At 35.5% G+C, this 19,654-nt stretch overlaps 1 protein-coding gene across 1 annotated transcript; it reads left to right on the top strand.

Moving 5' to 3' along the window:
- The first annotated feature begins 58 nt into the window (after positions 1-58).
- Positions 59-19,617, top strand: LOC123010148 (neurogenic locus Notch protein). Its single transcript, XM_044406848.1, has 13 exons — positions 59-421; positions 2,162-2,240; positions 5,789-6,063; positions 6,254-6,449; positions 7,142-7,275; positions 8,719-9,075; positions 9,129-9,284; positions 10,990-11,172; positions 12,570-13,113; positions 13,244-14,007; positions 14,260-17,648; positions 17,704-17,923; positions 17,975-19,617. The coding sequence occupies exons 1-13, from the start codon at positions 337-339 to the stop codon at positions 18,955-18,957; spliced, it is 7,365 nt and encodes a 2,454-aa protein (XP_044262783.1). The 5' UTR covers positions 59-336; the 3' UTR covers positions 18,958-19,617.
- Positions 19,618-19,654: the final 37 nt, after the last annotated feature.

Below are 19,654 nucleotides of genomic sequence, written 5' to 3' on the forward strand. Positions count from 1 at the left end.
AAATTGTGTACCAATCGTTTCAAGACGTGAAAATTTGTGTGTGTTGTGTTTTTGGTGCATTGATTTGACTAGTTTTGAGGTGAATTTCGCGAGATAAATCGGCGTAGGAATACAAGAATCATCCGGTGGCCATCTTGGCGCGTCTCAAACAAAGCCCCCTCTCAGCAGAACGGAGTGTGCTGTGGTCGGTCGTGTATTGTGCGTATTTTCATCGCTGAAAAACCGCAAATTTTCAATGAAAAACACTGAAAAAGTGACCGAAATCACGCGAAGAATGTGTCTCACGTAGTGGTGCGTGTGTGTAGTGGAGTGACCCATGTGGGAATTTACACGAAAATGTGGATTACCAACTGGAAGGATTACGATTTACGGATTATTGTGTTCTCCTTTATATTCCTGGGCGTCGTGCATGTAGCAACAGGTGAGGACCAATTGCAACAATCTCAAAAACAACAATTAACACACAGAAAGACGGCTATGAAATCAAAATTTTGACGTTTTGAGCGAGAGCAAAATGGCGCCGCCGGATGAATTTTATCCCAATTATTGCAGTGCTGGACCACTAATTACACACACAAAATTGCTAATTTGTCCCCGAAGAAAACACACTTCCGGCGAGGAGTGTAAACAAAACATAAGTTTCTCAAGTGCCACTTGATACTCCTATAAACAAATTAGATGGAAAGTGACGGAAAATGATAATTGATTATGTGTTAAGGGATATCCTGGGAAAATTTTACATATCACAAGTTATGCAAAATAACCAGAAATCCGTTGCTATGGTTTTTAATGTCAAATAATAGTTGTTGTCATCGTTGCTATAGTTTTTAATGCATCGTTGTCATGGTTTTAACAATTTTAATTCACTTTCTTTGGTGATAAAAATGATAAAATGACATTTGTGGGCTTTCACCCGATTATTGACAAAAATTCATCGGAAATGTGACTCAACAAGTCAAATTGACACAAGAAAATCGCGTTATCGATGACTTGTAATGTAATGAAGATGTAGTTAATTAAGTGCGAGGATTATGTGCACTGTTAAGTGTAACAAACCTGTTGTATTTCCGCGCTATTGTGTGTGAAAAGCGCGCAAATTTACTAAAAGATTTCAACGTTGGATGAGAACACAAACCGAAATTTTAATTAGTCGCGAAAAAAAGTTTCTTGCATCATTTGACGGAAGAACCGATAAACTATAAAATATTTTATTAATTAGTTTAGTTCTCAGAATAAGTTGCATGAAACCAGTTATTTAGTTCACGCAATCTGCATCTATAGTGAGTGTTGTTGTGTTTCTATATTATGATGTATTCCCAGCTCGCTCACTTTGTTCTTTCTCTAGGGAATTTGAATTTTAATCATCGTAAAAATTATAGCGAGGGAAAAAAAATTGTTGCGATTTGAATGTAAGTACGCGTAGGGCGAGACCACCTGTCATGACCGTTACAAGGGGGGTTTAAAATACGTCGGGTGTGACGTCACGACACAGCTGTATAGTACACATCACACATAAAAGAACGTTTTCCGATGGATAAACGATAGATTAGATATAGTCACAAACTTTTAAAAAAAATTATGATAAATCAAAACGAAAAATGGTGCAACATGACGAAAATTAATGAAAAAGGGTGAAAGTGGGCTTTTTCCCGCCCAAAATCATCATTGTTACCATGGAAATGTTCAAAATTTGACAATGAACACCATTCAATTGATTGTTACCACGGAAACGTTCAAAATTGGGGAAATGTTTAATTTGTCAACATGAAAACCATAGCAACTAGATTTTCTTTGTTTCTCTAGGGCCACTGCAAAAATTTCTTTGTTTGGTTGTTGTTTAATTCGCAGGTGTTTTAATTAAGATTCTTTGCCCATAAGAGAAAAATGTCGGACGTCTTATAGTCACCATACTCGAAATGGAAATAAGGCAACTATCTGACTAATTCTCTCCGCTTTGCGTTTTATTTATAACCGTGTTTTTCTCATTACGGCACTCGAATGGCAAATAAACATTTTTTTTATTATTTTTTTTTAAATTGAAACAAAGTGTCATCAACTCTCGGCACATAATGAATTCATCCGGGATGTGTCAATTCTAGGCCGCTCTTATGTAATCGTCACGCGTCATTTTTCGATTAAAATCGTGAAATTTTTGTTTCAGCTTTCGTTTCCTGTTCCCCTAGTCCATGCAAAAACGGAGGGACGTGTGTATCGTCACTGAAAGGCGATTCCTATTGCAAGTGAGTATGAATGAATGCATCATTAATTTTATTTAATGAAAATCCATCGGGATCATGACACTCTTAATTCTCATATTGTTCACATATTGTTACGGTTTTTTGTGTGAAAAAGGGGTCTGTTTTGTTTGTTATTCACTTGCACACATGTTCACGATCAAACATGTGGTACTGTTAAAAAAAACTCTCCACACTCGAGTTTAATTTTAGAAGATTGTGACAATCAAGTTTAATTAATTCGGTCGACGTTGCCGAATTTATTTATCAAACCAATCGCCGAAAAATTGCAATAAATTAAGTGCTCGAATTTGATTACTTGATAGAAAGTTCAAGAGTCAACTATTCAAACTCCCCACCTATTCAAGTTCAGGTTAACGTGTTTATAATGAGACGTCCATCTTCAAGTTTTAAAAACCATCTAGTTTTTTTTTTATGTGGGTCCATTGAAGCATCATAATAACACTCGAGTCGATAAAAGAAAGATGATCTTTTTACGTCTAATTTCCCACCGTGATCTGATGTCACTACCTTCAATTAATCAAGAAATCCATGGTTGCTATAGTGATTTTGTCTATTGTAACAACCGTTGTCATAGTTATTGGTCATTTCTATAGTAACCTGGAAAGATCTTTTCACCGCTTGCTTGATATCCCGTAGCTCTTTTTATTTTGCTCTACCATATGTTATTTTACGTTTTTGTGTATTATAAGATGAAATGGTAACGGGTTATTTCAATCAGCCACTTGAACCGGATTTGAATCGTTCAACAACTTGACTCATCACTCATCACACATATCTGTTATTTGTCAAAATTGTCGGTTGTAAGAAGAATATTCTTTTTTCTTCATTGTTAATTTCGAAGGTCGGTTGTTTGCACGAAATGAAGATATCGCGTGGTATAGAAGAAAATTTGTGTTGTTTTGCGTTCTTTGGTACGCGCAAGCGAGCAAGCCACACATTGCCAGAAGCGGATTTGTTTCGTGGGAACGTTGGTACAATGCTCACAAACTTCTCCACGTTATTTCCGCTTTCCGACATAAACATTTCAATGTGTGAAAGAGAGATGGAGAATGATGGAGACCAATCGGAATGGTCCGATGTTGCCGATGCTACCGTCGCACATATTGGCCCCTTTTTTCACTTAATACACACACACGAGGTTGGAAAAAAATACCAAAGAGAGAGACGATGGGTCGATGATGGGTGTGCCGCTCGTGCTTGAAGCGTACAACCATGATAATAGATAAACCCATCGACGGCCCACGGTCGGCACTCTAATCGACCAATTGATTTAGAGAGAGTGAGAGAGAGAGAGGATTTTTCTTAGAAATTTTTATTTTTCTTCCAACGCAAAATTTGAAAAATTAACGTTTATTTTTTTTATTGCGATAAATTTCGCAAACTGGGCCTCTAGATTCACATAGTTATTGAATTTCTAATATTGGGTCAGAAATAGCCGAGATATTGGCAAAAAAATATTTTTTTTTAATTATACAGAGTGCAGAACTCGCCCCTCAGAGAAAAATTTCAAATAAGATAAAATACCAGGAACATGCAAAAAATGTTTAAAAATTTCTATTTGTCAAAAAATTTTGACATTTGACATTTTTTATGTCTATTTAATGATACTGATGATCTTATATGTATTTGTTTTTTTTTACAATTATTTAGTAAAGGTACAAAATTTTGCCAATAAAAGCCTCTTCTAATAGTCTGTAGCAAAAAAAAAACTTGGAAAATTATTTTTCCAACAGAAATAAATTGAGTCAAAGTGCAAAATTTAAACTCTCATAACTTCGAAATTTTTATAGGTAAACATTTTCTCCATGTTCTTGGTATCATACCTTAATATGGCATTTTTCCCTGGGGCGCGACTTCTGGCGCATCCTGTATTGCAATTTTTTTTATGAAATTAAAAATAAAAATAATTGCTGGCAACTTTGAAGTGTAAGAATAAAAATTATTACATAAATAGGCTTTTTAGTGATTTTTTTTTCGAACTGTGGAATTTATTCATCGTTGCTATGGTATTTTTTATTAGGTTGCTATTGTTACAACCGTATTTAGGTTTATTTTATCGGTTGTCATAGCTATTTTTTCATAATTACTTTGGTAATCTAAGTTCTTTTTGGATAATAATTAATTAATTAACAATGAGTAAATAGAATATTTGAGGACAGATTTTTCAAAAATTTTACTATGTATTTAATAAAAATAATTGTGTCTAGTAAGTTTGAAATATAAGAATAAAAATGATTACATGAATAGGCTTTTTAGTGATTTTTGTTTTCGAATTGTGGAATTTACTCATCGTTTCTACGGTATTTTTTATTAGGTTGCTATTGTTATAATCGTAATTTTTCATAATTACTATGGTAATCTAAATTCTTTTTGGATAATAATTAATTAATTAACAATGAGTAAACAATATTTGAGGACAGATTTTTCTAAAATTTTACTATGCATTTGATAAAAATAATTGTGACTAGTAAGTTTGAAATATAAGAATAAAAATGATTATATAAATAGGCTTTTTAGTGATTTTTGTTTCCGAATTGTGGAATTTACTCATCGTTGCTATGGAATTTTTTATTACGTTGCTATTGTTACAACCGTATTTAGGTTTATTTATCGGTTGTCATGGCTATTTTTTGTTACTAAGTTATTTTTTTATTAGGTTGCAATCGTAATTTTTTCATAGTTACTATTGTAATCTAAATTCTTTTTGGATAATAATTAATTTTTTGTAAAACAATGAGTAAATAGAATATTTGACGACAGATTTTTCTAAAATTTTACTATGTATTTAATAAAAATAATTGTGCCTAGTAAGTTTGAAATGTAAGAATAAAATCATTTCTTAAATAATAATAATCGTTTTTGTAGTTATTGAATTTCTAATATTGGGTCAGAAATAGCCGAGATATTTGCAAAAAAAATATTTTTTTTTAATTATACAGAGTGTAGAACTCGCCCCTCAGAGAAAAATTTCAAGTAAGATAAAATACCAGGAACATGCAAAAAATTTTACTATGTATTTAATAAAAATAATTGTGCCTAGTAAGTTTGAAATGTAAGAATAAAATCATTTCTTAAATAATAATAATCGTTTTTGTAGTTTTCGACAACTGTTGCCGAATTTATTCATCATTACTATAGTAATTTTTATTAGGTTACCGTTGTTACAAGCGTTTCTAGGGACATTTTTTAAATATAAATTATAAATTCTCGGTTGTCATACTCTTGCTATAGTAATTACAATCGTATATAGAAATTTTTTTCATAATTGCAATGGCAACCTGAATGATTTTTGGATGTTTTTTTGTATATTTGTTATCAACCACTCGCTTCTTTCGTCGAAAAATTCCTCAACTCGATCACATTTCAATTAAACATCGGTAGAAAAGCCGGTTTGGCGAGCCATATCATCATCACCAAGTATCCTCTCCTCCACAACTCTTCGTTCCATTAATCACCGTCGAATAATATCTAAATCGGTTGCTATACGCTCGTAAATCAATCCAAACAATGATTATGTATTTATTTTTCAGTTGTACATCGAAATACGTGGGCGAATACTGCCAACATCTCAACCCTTGTCATACCGGTCCAGGTCCACGATGCCAAAACGGCGGTTCGTGTACAGTGCGAATTTCCGCCGGTGGTTCACCGAGTTTTACATGTGCTTGTCCATTGGGATTTAGTGCTTCGTTATGTGAAATACCAATTGCAAATTCGTGCGATAAAAAACCATGTTTGAATGGGGGTACTTGTTCGCTCAGATCCTTGAAAGCCTATCAGTGCTCCTGTGCCCCAGGATATACAGGTAAAGTACCGAAAAAAATTGTAATTTCTAATAATCATGAAAGAACTTTCCATAAATAACGTTTCAAATGGCGCAATTCTAATCCAAAGCTATAATTATATTGGCTCAAATCTCATGTCCTCGGGCATAGAACTGTAAAATTACGACTACGACTTTTGCCAATTTCAAAATCGCCAAAAATTGATTGCAGGAAAACACTGCGAGAAGGAAGACCATTGCGCCTCGCAGCCTTGCAGGAACGGCGCCAAATGCACATCAGTGGGCGATTCGTTCGAATGCACGTGCGCTCCGGGATTCACCGGTCCTGCATGCAAGGACGACAAGGACGAATGCCGTCATAAGCCGTGCGTTCATGGCAAATGTCATAATACGCACGGTAGTTATACGTAAGTTCGAAATCACACTGTATATTTTGTAATTCAAGTTGGGGCGTGTAAAATAAAACGACCGGTTTTTCGTAATATTCGTGGGAAATAATGTAATGACGCATCATGTGCATTTTTTTCTGACTAATGGTTCCGGTTTATTAAAAAAAATTACCCGCCACTGGTTGTAATGTCATATTATTGTTGATTGTCATGGTTACGTACAAAATTTCGGTATGTTACTATAGCAACTAGATAAAATGTGTGATATAGGTGACTCGTCGGGATGGGGAAAGGGTGAATTATTCCGGTTTTCGGACCGGTTAAATTTCGCCTTAAAAGGATGTACATCAACTATTATTCACTCACGGCCGGTTTGATATCCAACCGGTTGTTATAAGACGAAAAAGAATTTAATCCAAAAACTTTGTATATTATTTTTTTTTAATTGTGTCTCTTTGTCATTCATAATAATGGATTGTAGTAGTAATAAAGATCCGGTTAAGTAAATAATAGTACCTGAGGCGCTACTGTAATGAATTGGCACGACCTTCCCTCGAGCTATTGTAATAAGTCGATTGTGTCAATTAATAAAACCCGTTACAAATTTTTTTGTCGCCTTTTATAACTTTCATTTATCATTTAAGAAAAAATGATTTTGTTTGTTTGTCATTTTGACAATTAACATCTTGAAAAAATCGATTTTTTTTCAGGTGTACCTGTGACGAAGGCTATACGGGACAAAACTGCGAAAGCGAGTACATACCATGTGACCCCAGTCCGTGCCTGAACGGCGGACAATGTCGCCAACGTGACAAACATACATATACCTGTGATTGTCCTACAGGTAAGTTGATATTTATAAATACACATACATGCTACTTTTTATTTTTCTTATTTTTATCGCGCTCGCACGGTTATTAAAACACTTTCACCTTTCACGATTTTATTTATTCCGTCGGTCCCAATTTCGTATAAATTAATTTAATTGAGATGAAAAATAGCACAAATCACTTTTTTTTGTGTGATGGTTTGCGGAAATTGGTAAAAAACAAAAAAGTAACGGGAATTTAGATTTTTTACGAAACAAAGTATGTAAGAGCTAGATCGTAAAATTTTATTGTTGCTTGCAAATAGGAGATATTACACGTCGTAAATTCTATACGGTTTGCGTTAGAAACATCTTAGATTTAAAATAAAACATTTTTTTTTTCAAGAAATTGAAATTAATCAAGTAACTGTTGTAAAACATGTAGAAAACAAAACGGTAGTCATGGTTTCTACTGTCATTCAATTTTTGTCTTTCGTTCAAATGATTTTTATTTCTTATTTTAAGGTTATTATTTAATAAAACAATGAAAAAGCCCTGAAAATCGTTTTAAATAAGTATTCCTTAAAAAAATTGTTTTTTTTTTTGTGAAAAACACTTGACGTGTTATCAATCGAAAGACTTGTTTTTGGAAAATTTGTTTTCATCGTCAAACACAAAACAAAGAAAATTTTTTTTTTTTTTAACATTAAATGATAAAACTCTTCGATTATATTACTATTCATTGATAATGTGTTACCATAGTTACGTTACAAATTATTTTTACAGTCACATCCATGGAAACTGAATTGTCACTTTCATTGTTGTGGTTACAATTATGCAATTCCATGGAGATGGTTATTTTTGAGCGAAAGAATAATGGCATGTTGATTCGTCAGTATCTAATTTAAATTCAATTTGAATCCATATAACATTTCTTCGGTCAATAATCCAATCGATCGCGTAATTACGGGGTCATCGTTTATAGTTGAACTTTCAATAATTGCTATGTAATTATTTGATTCGGGTGAATTATTGTTGTAGAAAAAAAAGTGTTTGTATCATTCAAATAATAATAATAATTTCTCTGGGTTGTTGTAACTGCGGTGACATGTTTATTAGAGAGTATAAAAACCGATGACCATCTCTTCGGAGCGCACACGACAACGACCAGAGATGCATACGATTTGAATGAATCAAGTTTTCGAGCGGTCGAATCGTGTCTGACCCTTGAAAAATAAAAAAATAAAAAAATTTAGTCAAAAAACATAGTCGTCGCGTACTTGTTGCATTTTTCAAATCAATTGATTGATAATTAGCTTCAATGATGTCAAATGTTAAATTGTTGCAAATGGGCGTGTGTGTATCTAGAGCGCCTTGCTTTTCCCACGGTTACTATCTGCAACCCACGCTTTCTTTCTCTCTCTCTCTCATCACTAAATCTCATTTCATCGCTCTTATCATTTCCGTTTTTTTTTTCAGGTTTTCGCGGTACCAACTGCGAAGAGAACATTGATGATTGTCCTGGTCATCAATGTCGAAACGGTGCCACGTGTATCGATGGTATCAATTCATACACGTGCCAATGTCCGGCGACATACACGGGCCGTTTTTGCACACAAGACGTCGATGAGTGTTCTTTGAGACCATCAGTGTGCCAAAACGGTGCCACGTGTACGAATAGTATTGGTGGTTTTTCGTGTATTTGTGTCAATGGATGGACTGGTCCTGATTGTTCTGTCAATATCGATGATTGTGCAGGAGCGGCATGTTTCAATGGTGCCACTTGTATTGACAGAGTTGGGAGTTTTTATTGTAGGTGTACGCCGGGGAAAACTGGTAATTTTGTGGAATTTTAGGGATTTTCTTGAATTATTTTTTGTTTTATTTAGGTTTGTTGTGTCATCTGGATGATGCATGTACAAGTAATCCGTGTCATGCTGATGCGATTTGTGATACAAGTCCGATAAATGGGTCGTATACTTGTAGTTGTGCCTCGGGATATAAGGGAATCGATTGTTCCGAGGATATAGACGAGTGCGAACAAGGTAAGAATTTCGTGTTATTGACCGATTCGGCAAGCTTTTCGTGAAATAAATCGATCTCTATTTGTATAAAAATCATTGTTCGAATTTCGTCTTGTTTGGTATAATGAACACGTTAAAGAACGAGATTTTTAAGACATCCATAAATTTTTAATGACCATTCTTGTAACAAACTTTTTACTCGTTATTCTTCATTAATCAATAAAGTAGTGGTTTTTGTTTATTACATCTGTCAGTGATGGAGATTTTGGTTCATTGAACTTCATTTTTAAACCTTTTTAAAAAAATCTTTACCCCGCCACTGGTGGAAATGTCATAACGTTGTTTGTTACCATAGTTACACATTTATTTTAGTATGTTTCTATAGCAACTAACTTAAATTTCTGTCATTATCGACTCGTCAAGGAAAATTGTATTTATTTCAATTGAGTGACCTCAAAAAATAATTTGACAATATTAAGTCTTACAGTTATTTACCTCATTTTTTTTTTGTTAATTATTAGTAGCTCCAAAAAAAACAAAACAAAAATAGTTGTGAATTAGGGATTAGTCTTAAATCGTGTTCTGTTAATATTTATTATGAATATTGGGAACCGAAAAAAGGGTTAACGATTGAAAAGTCGTTGAACTTTGAGAAATGTTTTTTTTTTCTTTTAATAATAAAATCTCGAAACCGTTCACACTCGTGTCGCAATCGCTTCATTTATTTAAATAAGAAAAACGTTCATTTTCGCTCACTTAACGGCACCGATTTCGACGTTTTTCTTTTGAAAAAACTCTATGCTAATGGAATATCTGTTGAAGCGGAGAAACTCTCTCATCGCACGAAGAAATCCGTCGTCTTAAATACACAACGAATCTAAGAAGTCGTGCAAAAAAAAATAAACGAGCGCATTATTTGCAATGTCAGAATTTTAATTTATTTTTCGTTGGAAGAAAACGTGTCTTAGACCGGATTTGACACCACCTACGTTCGATCAAATGACGTAATTTTACGAGTATAAATCGTTCGATTATCGCGAAGATTAATGATCTTCGAACGGATTCAAAATAAGAAGAGAAAGTCTTGATATTGGTACTGTACAACTAAATATTATTCATGGACTTTGTGTTACAATTTATGTAATGATTTAAGAAGTTATTTCCACTTGTGGGATAATGACCGGTTGTCGGATATCTCTAATAACACTACGCCACTGATGGATTTTTTTTGTGGTTGCACAATGAAGCCGATAATAATGAACAATGATGGGAAAAATTACGACAATGTGAATTTGTTGAAATTTCATAAAACGAGAGGGTTGCAGAGATGAATCTTGTTTAGCACAATTCGTGCGTTGTTAAGTTTGCCATTCTAGGGAGGAATTATCGCTATTTTCTCTCAACCTTTTCACCTCAATGAATTAAAATTTTTCGCATCATAAAAAGTACATTTTTATTACTTTTATCTCGAATCTATGTATGTTGTGTTTGAATAAATTTCTGTTCGGGCTTTTTTGTGTTAGAACATTACGATCGTATCTGATGATTAAAATCCAGATACTTAATTAGAAATTAAATTAAAACTTGATTAATTGAATTTTAATTGGGAAAGAAACCAGCAGCCACCTGAATAAATTCTCAGTGGCGTACAAAAAACATACTGTTACTATGGTTTTATTTTTTGTTTTAACTACGCCACTTTGATTTTTTTTTTTTGTAATTTAAGGTTCACCATGCGAACACGACGGAATTTGCGTCAACACCCCCGGCAGTTTCGCATGCAATTGCACGCGAGGCTTCACTGGACCCCGTTGCGAGACTAACGTAAACGAATGCGAATCGCATCCATGTCACAATGATGGCTCCTGTTTGGATGATCCTGGAACGTTTCGATGCGTTTGTATGCCAGGTGAGTAATTTTTCTTTTTCCGACCTCTTCAATTTTTTGTGTGACATGCACTGTATATTTTCTAAATAATTAGATGAACTTTGGAGGCATGTGAACGATGTTTCGACCTGCTTTTGCGCTACAAACAGTAGGACACGAATCGGTCGGTTTTTGCCTACGGAGGTACGAGATATGGGCGGGTTTGATTTAAGCTTGAGAAAGGAAAATGAAGCTTGTGTTATTAATGACGGCAATGATTTAACAATTTTTTGATAGAGAGTAATAAATCTTATTCACCATTAAAAAAAATGTTACTCGCCACTGGAATTAATGTCATTTTGTCACTAAAACATCATTTATTACCATGGTTACGTACGTTTCTATGGTAATAATACCAAAGTTTCGTGCACGACCGACTCGTCCAGGATGGGAAAAAGGGTTATTTGAGAGAAAATAAATCAAACAAACTAATTAATTGAAGTGTTTTAATTATTGTTCAATTTGTAATAACAAATCAGGTTTGTAATTTTTTCTCATCTCCGGTTTAGACGGAAATAACAGCAGCTTTCTCGTTTTGCATAAGAAAAACGAAAAAGAAGTGAGTTGGTACCTGTTAAAAATGAGAAAAATGTCGCACATTGGTGATAATTAAACCGCTTTAAAACCAGAAAACCGGTCGATGAAATGACACGACCTGTGGTGTCTGTGCATTTGAAACGTTTTCCAATTTTTTCAAAATTTTAATTATCATGCATTATTCAAGCGAAGAAAAAGTACGCACACCCGTTATTATATGAGAATGAGGCCAATTATCATCATCGTTTAACAAATAAAATAAATAAAAATGTATCTCGAGCAAACTGAAAACCACTATGCAAATGAATTCGATGCGCTTTGCTCCGTGAAATAATCTCAAAAACGAAACATTTATTTTTCTCTCTGTTCGTAGCAGGTTTTGTAATTTACTAAACAATTCGTGTGTCATTGAACGCGGATTCTAAAGCGGCGTATTATTCAATTACAGGTCGCGTGATGAGATTTGATTGTAATTATTCGTTGGTTTTTTTTTCTTATATAAAACGTTTATTGTTGTATTCTCCTACGTGGGAGGAGAAAAATACGAATCGACGAAGAAGGTTGGATGGATATCGTGAAAGCATAAGCGGTTGGGCGTGTTTACAAGAGAAGACTTGCACAACAACCGTTACCGATACATAAAGGTTTATACTTAATTCATAAGATGGTCGACAACACTCGGATAATTTTAAACGAAATTTCATACCCGCCACTTGTCACAATGTCATTTTATTCTTTGTTACTATGGTTACATGCAATATTTCGGTTTGTTTCTATGGAAATGTTAGCATGGGCGTCTCATTGAAGGGGGAAAATAAATTTGATAATGTTTTTTTTTGCAGGTTTTACGGGCACACAATGCGAGATCGACATCGATGAATGCAAAGATCAGCCTTGCCTCAATGGTGGCGTCTGTCACGATCTCATCAATTCGTTTAAATGCAGTTGTGCGATCGGTTTCACCGGTTCACGTTGTCAAATCAATATCGATGATTGTGTTTCATCGCCATGTCGTAATGGTGGTACTTGTCATGATTCAATTGCCGGTTATACATGTGAATGTCCACCCGGTTTCACCGGTTTATCATGCGAGACAAATATTAATGATTGTCAATCGTCACCATGTCAACACGGTGAATGTCTCGATGGTGAAAACTCGTTTAGTTGTACTTGTCATCCCGGTTATACCGGTTATTTGTGTCAATATCAAATCAATGAATGTGAATCGAATCCGTGTCAATATGGTGGTTTATGTCAAGATTTGGTTAATGGTTATCAATGTTTGTGTAAAGCGGGAACATCAGGACCGAATTGTGAAATCAATGTTAATGAATGTTACAGTAATCCGTGTAGGAATAATGCAAGATGTGTGGATGGAATCAATAGGTGAGTCATTAGTTATAACCGATTTACTAACACACTAACCGAACTATTTTTTTTACATGCTAACAGTAGGGAGTAAGTTTAACTTTTAATTATAGGAAACTGTAATAATTGTTTGTGCTTTTTTTTTCAGTTATAACTGCGAGTGTATTCCGGGATTCACCGGCAAACATTGCGAGAATGACATTGATGAATGTGCATCAAATCCATGCGCGAATGGGGGCGTCTGTATTGACATGATCAACGGTTTTCGATGCGAATGCCCTCGAGGCTATTACGATGCACGTTGTCTTAGTGATGTTGATGAATGCAATTCGAACCCTTGTAAACATGGGGGTAGTTGCGAAGATGGCGTCAATCAATTCATCTGTCATTGTCTCCCCGGTTACAGTGGTAAACAATGCGAAATCAATATTGATGAATGTGCTTCGAATCCTTGTCAACACGGTGGCATTTGTCACGATCATCTCGCCTCCTATACATGTGAATGTCTACCCGGTTACACCGGAATCAACTGTGAAACGAATATCGATGATTGTGCAATAAATCCATGCAAAAATCGTGGTACTTGTATCGATCAAGTCAATGATTATAAATGTGTTTGTGAATTGCCATTTACTGGAAGAAAATGTGAGGATAAGTTGGATCCATGTACACCGAATCGATGTAGACATAATGCGAAATGTACACCAAGTTCGAATTATAAGGATTTTGCATGTACGTGTAGTGGGGGCTATACGGGAAGGTTCTGTGATCAAGATGTCGATGAATGTGTGGTGTCAAAACCGTGCAGAAATGGGGCCACGTGTAAGAATACCAATGGGTCGTATCATTGTATCTGTGCTCTGGGATATGAAGGAAAAGACTGTAGTATCAATACGGATGACTGTGCTTCACGTAAGTAAAAAAAATGACATAACCTCAAAAAAATTCCAAGGGTTTAGTTCTATGGGTGAAACCATTTAATTATTTTCCAATTTTAAATAATCCAACAATGTGGAATTAACAAAAATAGTGTTATTCGGCCATTACTAGAATCAAACTATTGTAATTTTCTAGCAGTTAGTGTGTGTTTATCAAAAACCGTAATAATGAAACCTTGGAATTTTTAAATTTGACAATTTGACAGCTAACTTCAAAATTTTCCAGATCCGTGTCAGAATGGGGCAACATGTCTTGACGATATTGGGGACTACACCTGTCTTTGTGTCAACGGTTTTGAAGGTAAACAATGCGACATCGATATCGACGAATGCCTCTCGAATCCGTGTCAAAACGGTGCAACTTGTAATCAATACGTCGATTCATATACTTGTACATGTCCATTGGGTTTTTCTGGGATAAATTGTCAAACAAATGATGAAGATTGTACCGAAACAAGTTGTATGAATGGTGGTACATGTATTGATGGTATAAATTCGTACACATGTACCTGTAAACCAGGTTATACTGGTTCAAATTGTCAAAATCGTATCAATTTATGTGATAGTTCACCGTGTTTAAATGGGGCTACATGTCAAGATCATACAACACACTATACGTGTCATTGTCCATATGGATACACGGGGAAAGATTGTGGAGAGTATGTTGATTGGTGTTCGACGAATCCTTGTGAAAATCAAGCGACTTGTGTACAAAACAAAAACCAATATCAATGTATTTGTGGTGTTGGATGGACTGGTAAAGTATGCGATGTTGAAATGGTCAGTTGTAAAGATGCAGCTTTACGTAAAGTTGTACCATTGAAGAAATTGTGTAATAATGGTACATGTGAAGATATAGGAAATTCACATCGTTGTCATTGTTCAGATGGCTATACTGGATCATATTGTCAAAAAGAAATCAACGAATGTGATTCAGCACCGTGTCAAAATGGTGCAACTTGTCTCGATTTGATTGGCTCCTATTCGTGTAAATGTCCAAAAGGTTTTCAAGGTCAAAATTGTGAATTAAATGTCGATGATTGTAAACCAAATCCATGTCAAAATGGTGGTACATGTCATGATTTAGTTAATAGTTTTTCATGTAGTTGTCCATCGGGTACACTTGGTTACATTTGTGAGATTAATGTTGATGATTGTCGTCCAGGGGCGTGTCATAATAATGGTTCTTGTATTGATAAAGTTGGTGGTTTTGAATGTAAATGTCCTCCAGGTTTTGTTGGTCCACGATGTGAAGGTGATATCAATGAATGTCTTTCAAATCCTTGTTCGAATGCTGGTACTCTAGATTGTGTTCAATTAGTTAATGATTATCATTGTAATTGTAAATTGGGTTTTATGGGACGACATTGTGAAAGTAAAGTTAATTTCTGTGCAACTTCACCGTGTCAAAATGGTGGTGTTTGTACAACGATTCATGCCGGTCATAAATGTACATGTCCTGAAGGTTTCTATGGGAAAAATTGCGAATTTAGTGGTTATGATTGTGATTCGAATCCATGTCAAAATGGTGGTGTTTGTCGTATCTCAGATGGCGGTGGTTACATCTGTGATTGTCCAATTGGTACAAATGGTACCAACTGTGAAATTGATACAAACAATGAATGTGATAGTAATCCATGTAAACATATTGATGCTATATGTCAGGATAAACTAGGTGATTATGCTTGTTATTGTCCACCGAAACATACCGGCAAAAATTGTGAAATTTACGATCGGGCTTTCCCCGGTGGTCTAGGACGTGCAGTCATACCAACACTTGATGTTACAAGTTACTATGCTAAAGATTTAGAAAAACAACGACAACAATGTAATCAAAATAAATGTCCAGTGAAACGTGGTAATGGACGTTGTGATGAAGAATGTAACACTTATGCGTGTGAATTTGATGGGAATGATTGTTCATTAGGGATTAATCCTTGGGCGAATTGTACAGCGTCGACTAGATGTTGGGAAGTTTTCATGGATGGGATTTGTAATGAAGATTGTAATAATCCCGAGTGTCTTTTCGATGGACGTGATTGTGAAAAATCACTACAACCATGTAATCCCATTTACGACGCCTACTGTCAGAAACACTACGCAAATGGATTGTGTGATTATGGGTGTAATAATGCGGAATGTAATTGGGATGGGTTAGATTGTGAGAAGGCACCACCTGAATTAGCCGAAGGTGTTATTTCGATGATTATTCTCATGGATATGCAAGGTTTTCGGAAGAATTTAGTCGCATTTTTACGTGATACGAGCCACCAATTACGTACAAATGTACGAGTGAAAAAAGATCAAGAAGGTCGCGATATGATTTACCCGTGGATGGGTTCAGAACCCAGCAATTTTGACAGTTACTATACCAGAAAACATCATGTAAAATACACTGAACAAACACAAAGTGGTGTCATAGTCTACTTGGAGATTGATAACCGAAAATGTACGACAATATCCGATAGTAGTGAGAGTTGTTTTCAAACTGCAAGTGCCGCAGCTGAATTTCTCGCTGCTAAAGCCTCTAAACACACTCTTAGTCAATCATTTCCCATTTATCAAGTTAACGGTTCTAGTGGAATAATTGACGATCTAGACACGCCCACTAATGCAAAATATGTCGTCCTTGGATTTATAATAGTGTTTGCATTTAGTGCCGCAATTGCAGTGATTGTAACAACGCAACGTAAACGTGCTAGTGGTATCACATGGTTTCCAGAAGGTTGGTCATTGGCTAATAGTGGACCACGTAGGCGGAGTCGTCGACGTGGTCCTGAAGGACAAGAATTACGTAATATGGGTAAACATCCATCGGTACCACTTGAAATTGATAATCATGGACAAGGTCATGTACCACAATGGTCAGATGATGATTCCGATATGCCACAACCGAAACGTTTTCGTGGTCTTGAAACGGGTTATGCAAGTGATCATACTGGTATTACGGATTATGAAGAGGCGGAGCCAAGGGTGTGGTCACAACAACATTTAGAAGCAGCTGATGTTAAACCAATTTCGATGTTAACACCACCACAAGGTGATGTGAGTGATGTTAATGCACGTGGACCATGTGGTATGACACCCATTATGGTAGCATCGACACGTGGTGGTGGTATGGATACCGGTGAAGATGATGAAGATGATTCAGCAGGGGCGGTGATTCAGGATTTAGTAGCACAAGGGGCGGAGTTAAATGCAACAATGGATAAAACTGGTGAAACATCACTTCATTTAGCTGCAAGATATGCACGTGCTGATGCTGCAAAACGCCTACTTGATGCTGGTGCTGATGCTAATGCACAAGATAATACAGGACGAACGCCACTGCATGCAGCAGTGGCGGCGGATGCATTAGGAGTTTTCCAGATTTTATTACGTAATCGTGCAACTAATCTCAATGCTAGGATGCATGAAGGGACAACACCTTTAATACTAGCAGCAAGGCTAGCAATTGAAGGAATGGTTCAAGATTTAATTAGTGCTGAAGCTGATATTAATGCAGCTGATAATTCAGGAAAAACAGCACTTCATTGGGCCGCTGCTGTAAACAATGTCGAAGCGGTGAATGTACTATTAGCACATGGAGCCAATCGTGATGCACAAGATGATAAGGTGGGTGGAGTTTAAGTAAAATGGGTGGAGTTTTAAATTTTGTTTTTTTTTTTAGGACGAAACACCATTGTTTCTTGCAGCGAGAGAAGGATCATATCAAGCTTGTAAAGCACTACTCGAAGCTTATGCTAATAGGGAAATCACCGATCATATGGATAGATTACCACGAGATGTCGCTAGTGAACGTTTACATCATGATATAGTACGACTTTTGGATGAACATGTACCAAGAAGTCCACAAATGGTCAATGTGATTCCCAATAGTTCGATGATGAGTAAGTTAGTTTGACTTGAAAAAATAAAATTGTTAATTTTTGTTGTTACAGCGTCACCTAGTGGTCAATTACAGTTACAACAACCGACTGTTATTGTACCAAAACGTCAAAAATCAAAACGGCCGAGTAAAAATAATAACACATCGTTAGATCCGACAAGTCCCGAAATGGAAACGATCAATACTGGAAGTATTCGACGTAAAGCAAGTGTGAAAAAATCAAAGAAACCAACACAACAACAACAACAGCAACAACAACAACAAGAAATTCCCCAAAGTGTTGATTCGATAACTTCAACTTTAAGTCCTGTTGAATCACCAATGACAAATTTGCCCAGTCCTTATGACACTGCATCAATTTACTCAAATATGGGTTTAACACCTCAAGGACTTGAATCTTTAATCAATAAACAACCACCGAGTTATGAAGATGTTGTCAAGAATAATTTACACGGTCTAGTAGGCTTGGAAAACTATTCATTTAATTTGGGTAATTTCCATTTCCAACATCAATTGCAACAAGCCAATACTTTAAGCCCGCCCTATTCGAATCAATCTCCGCCTCATTCCGTGCAATCAAATATGTCGTTATCGCCTCAAGGTTATAACGGTTCCCCTTCTCCGGCAAAGACACGCCCCTCGCTTCCCACAAGCCCCACCCATATAGCAGCAATGCGTGCCGCTACCCAACAGAAACATGGGGGCGTGCCACAAGCACAGAATTTGCAAATGGGCTTTGATTTCAGTCAAACGGGATTGGAGATGCCGATGGCATCGTATCCCGGATTGGTTAATGGAAATTTACAATTTCAACAGCAACAACAACAACAGAATTATTATTTGACTCCGCCCTCGCAACATTCCGATCTCTTACCGGATAATTTTCCAACGCCGAGTCCGGAAAGTCCGGGTCATTGGTCGTCGAGTTCGCCCCGGAGTTGTAATTCGGATTGGTCGGAGAATGTAGCCAGTCCGAATACTACATATGGGGCTGGACATCAGACTAATAAAGGCTCGGATGCGATTTATATTTGAGAGAGATGAATTATTATGCCAAAATTTACTAAATACGTGCCTTGAATGGTTGTTATTGTAAGATTTTTATAACAATGTACATATCTTTATTTTTATTATTATTATTAATTATTATTCGTAAAAAAGAGACACAACTTAAGCTCCAATCACATGACATTCGATTATTTAGGATTTTTTATTTTAGTAATTCTCATTTAGTTAGCGTGTCTGTGATTCAGATATTAGAGAGAGAGAAAAAAATAAAGGTTCGCTCGCTCGCTCAAAGAGGGCGTACGTATCGTAATTTTTGACAATTTTATAAGACAATATATTTTAGAATTGTTAATATTTTTGATAAAGATATTTAGGTAATTTTTTAAACCAGTTTTTAAGTACATTCCGTTGTTGGGATCAAGTTTTAAGCGTCTTTCAATAGTTGTTTTAAAAAAAAGCCACAAATTTCTGTATATTTAAACCAGTTGGTAAGTTTTTATTTATATAATTACTTCATTTTTTTATTTTTTTTTAAATAAAGCCTTGTAAAAAGTACTGATTAGGTCACTAATGATGGATTTATTTTAAGGTTCTCTTTTTTTTTAGTTGAAACATATTGTACTAGTTGTTAAGTAAACGCAAAAATTGCTTTTGTACTATATACATAATAAATTCATTTTTATAAAATCATTTTTATTAATTTTCTATGTATGGTGTTATTTAT

The sequence above is a fragment of the Tribolium madens genome, unplaced genomic scaffold (genome assembly GCF_015345945.1).
Source record: "Tribolium madens isolate multiple individuals breed KSU strain unplaced genomic scaffold, Tmad_KSU_1.1 Scaffold_7;HRSCAF=85;Tcas5.2_LG10, whole genome shotgun sequence".
Classification (NCBI taxonomy): Eukaryota; Metazoa; Arthropoda; class Insecta; order Coleoptera; family Tenebrionidae; genus Tribolium; species Tribolium madens.

Bases quoted from the DNA above. Each gene is read 5' to 3' on its own strand.
- LOC123010148 (XM_044406848.1), top strand. From the start codon at position 337: ATGTGGATTACCAACTGGAAGGATTACGATTTACGGATTATTGTGTTC. The intron at 14,008-14,259 runs GTAAGTAAAAAA...AAAATTTTCCAG, and splicing joins TACGGATGACTGTGCTTCAC to ATCCGTGTCAGAATGGGGCA. The intron at 17,924-17,974 runs GTAAGTTAGTTT...TTGTTGTTACAG, and splicing joins TCCCAATAGTTCGATGATGA to CGTCACCTAGTGGTCAATTA.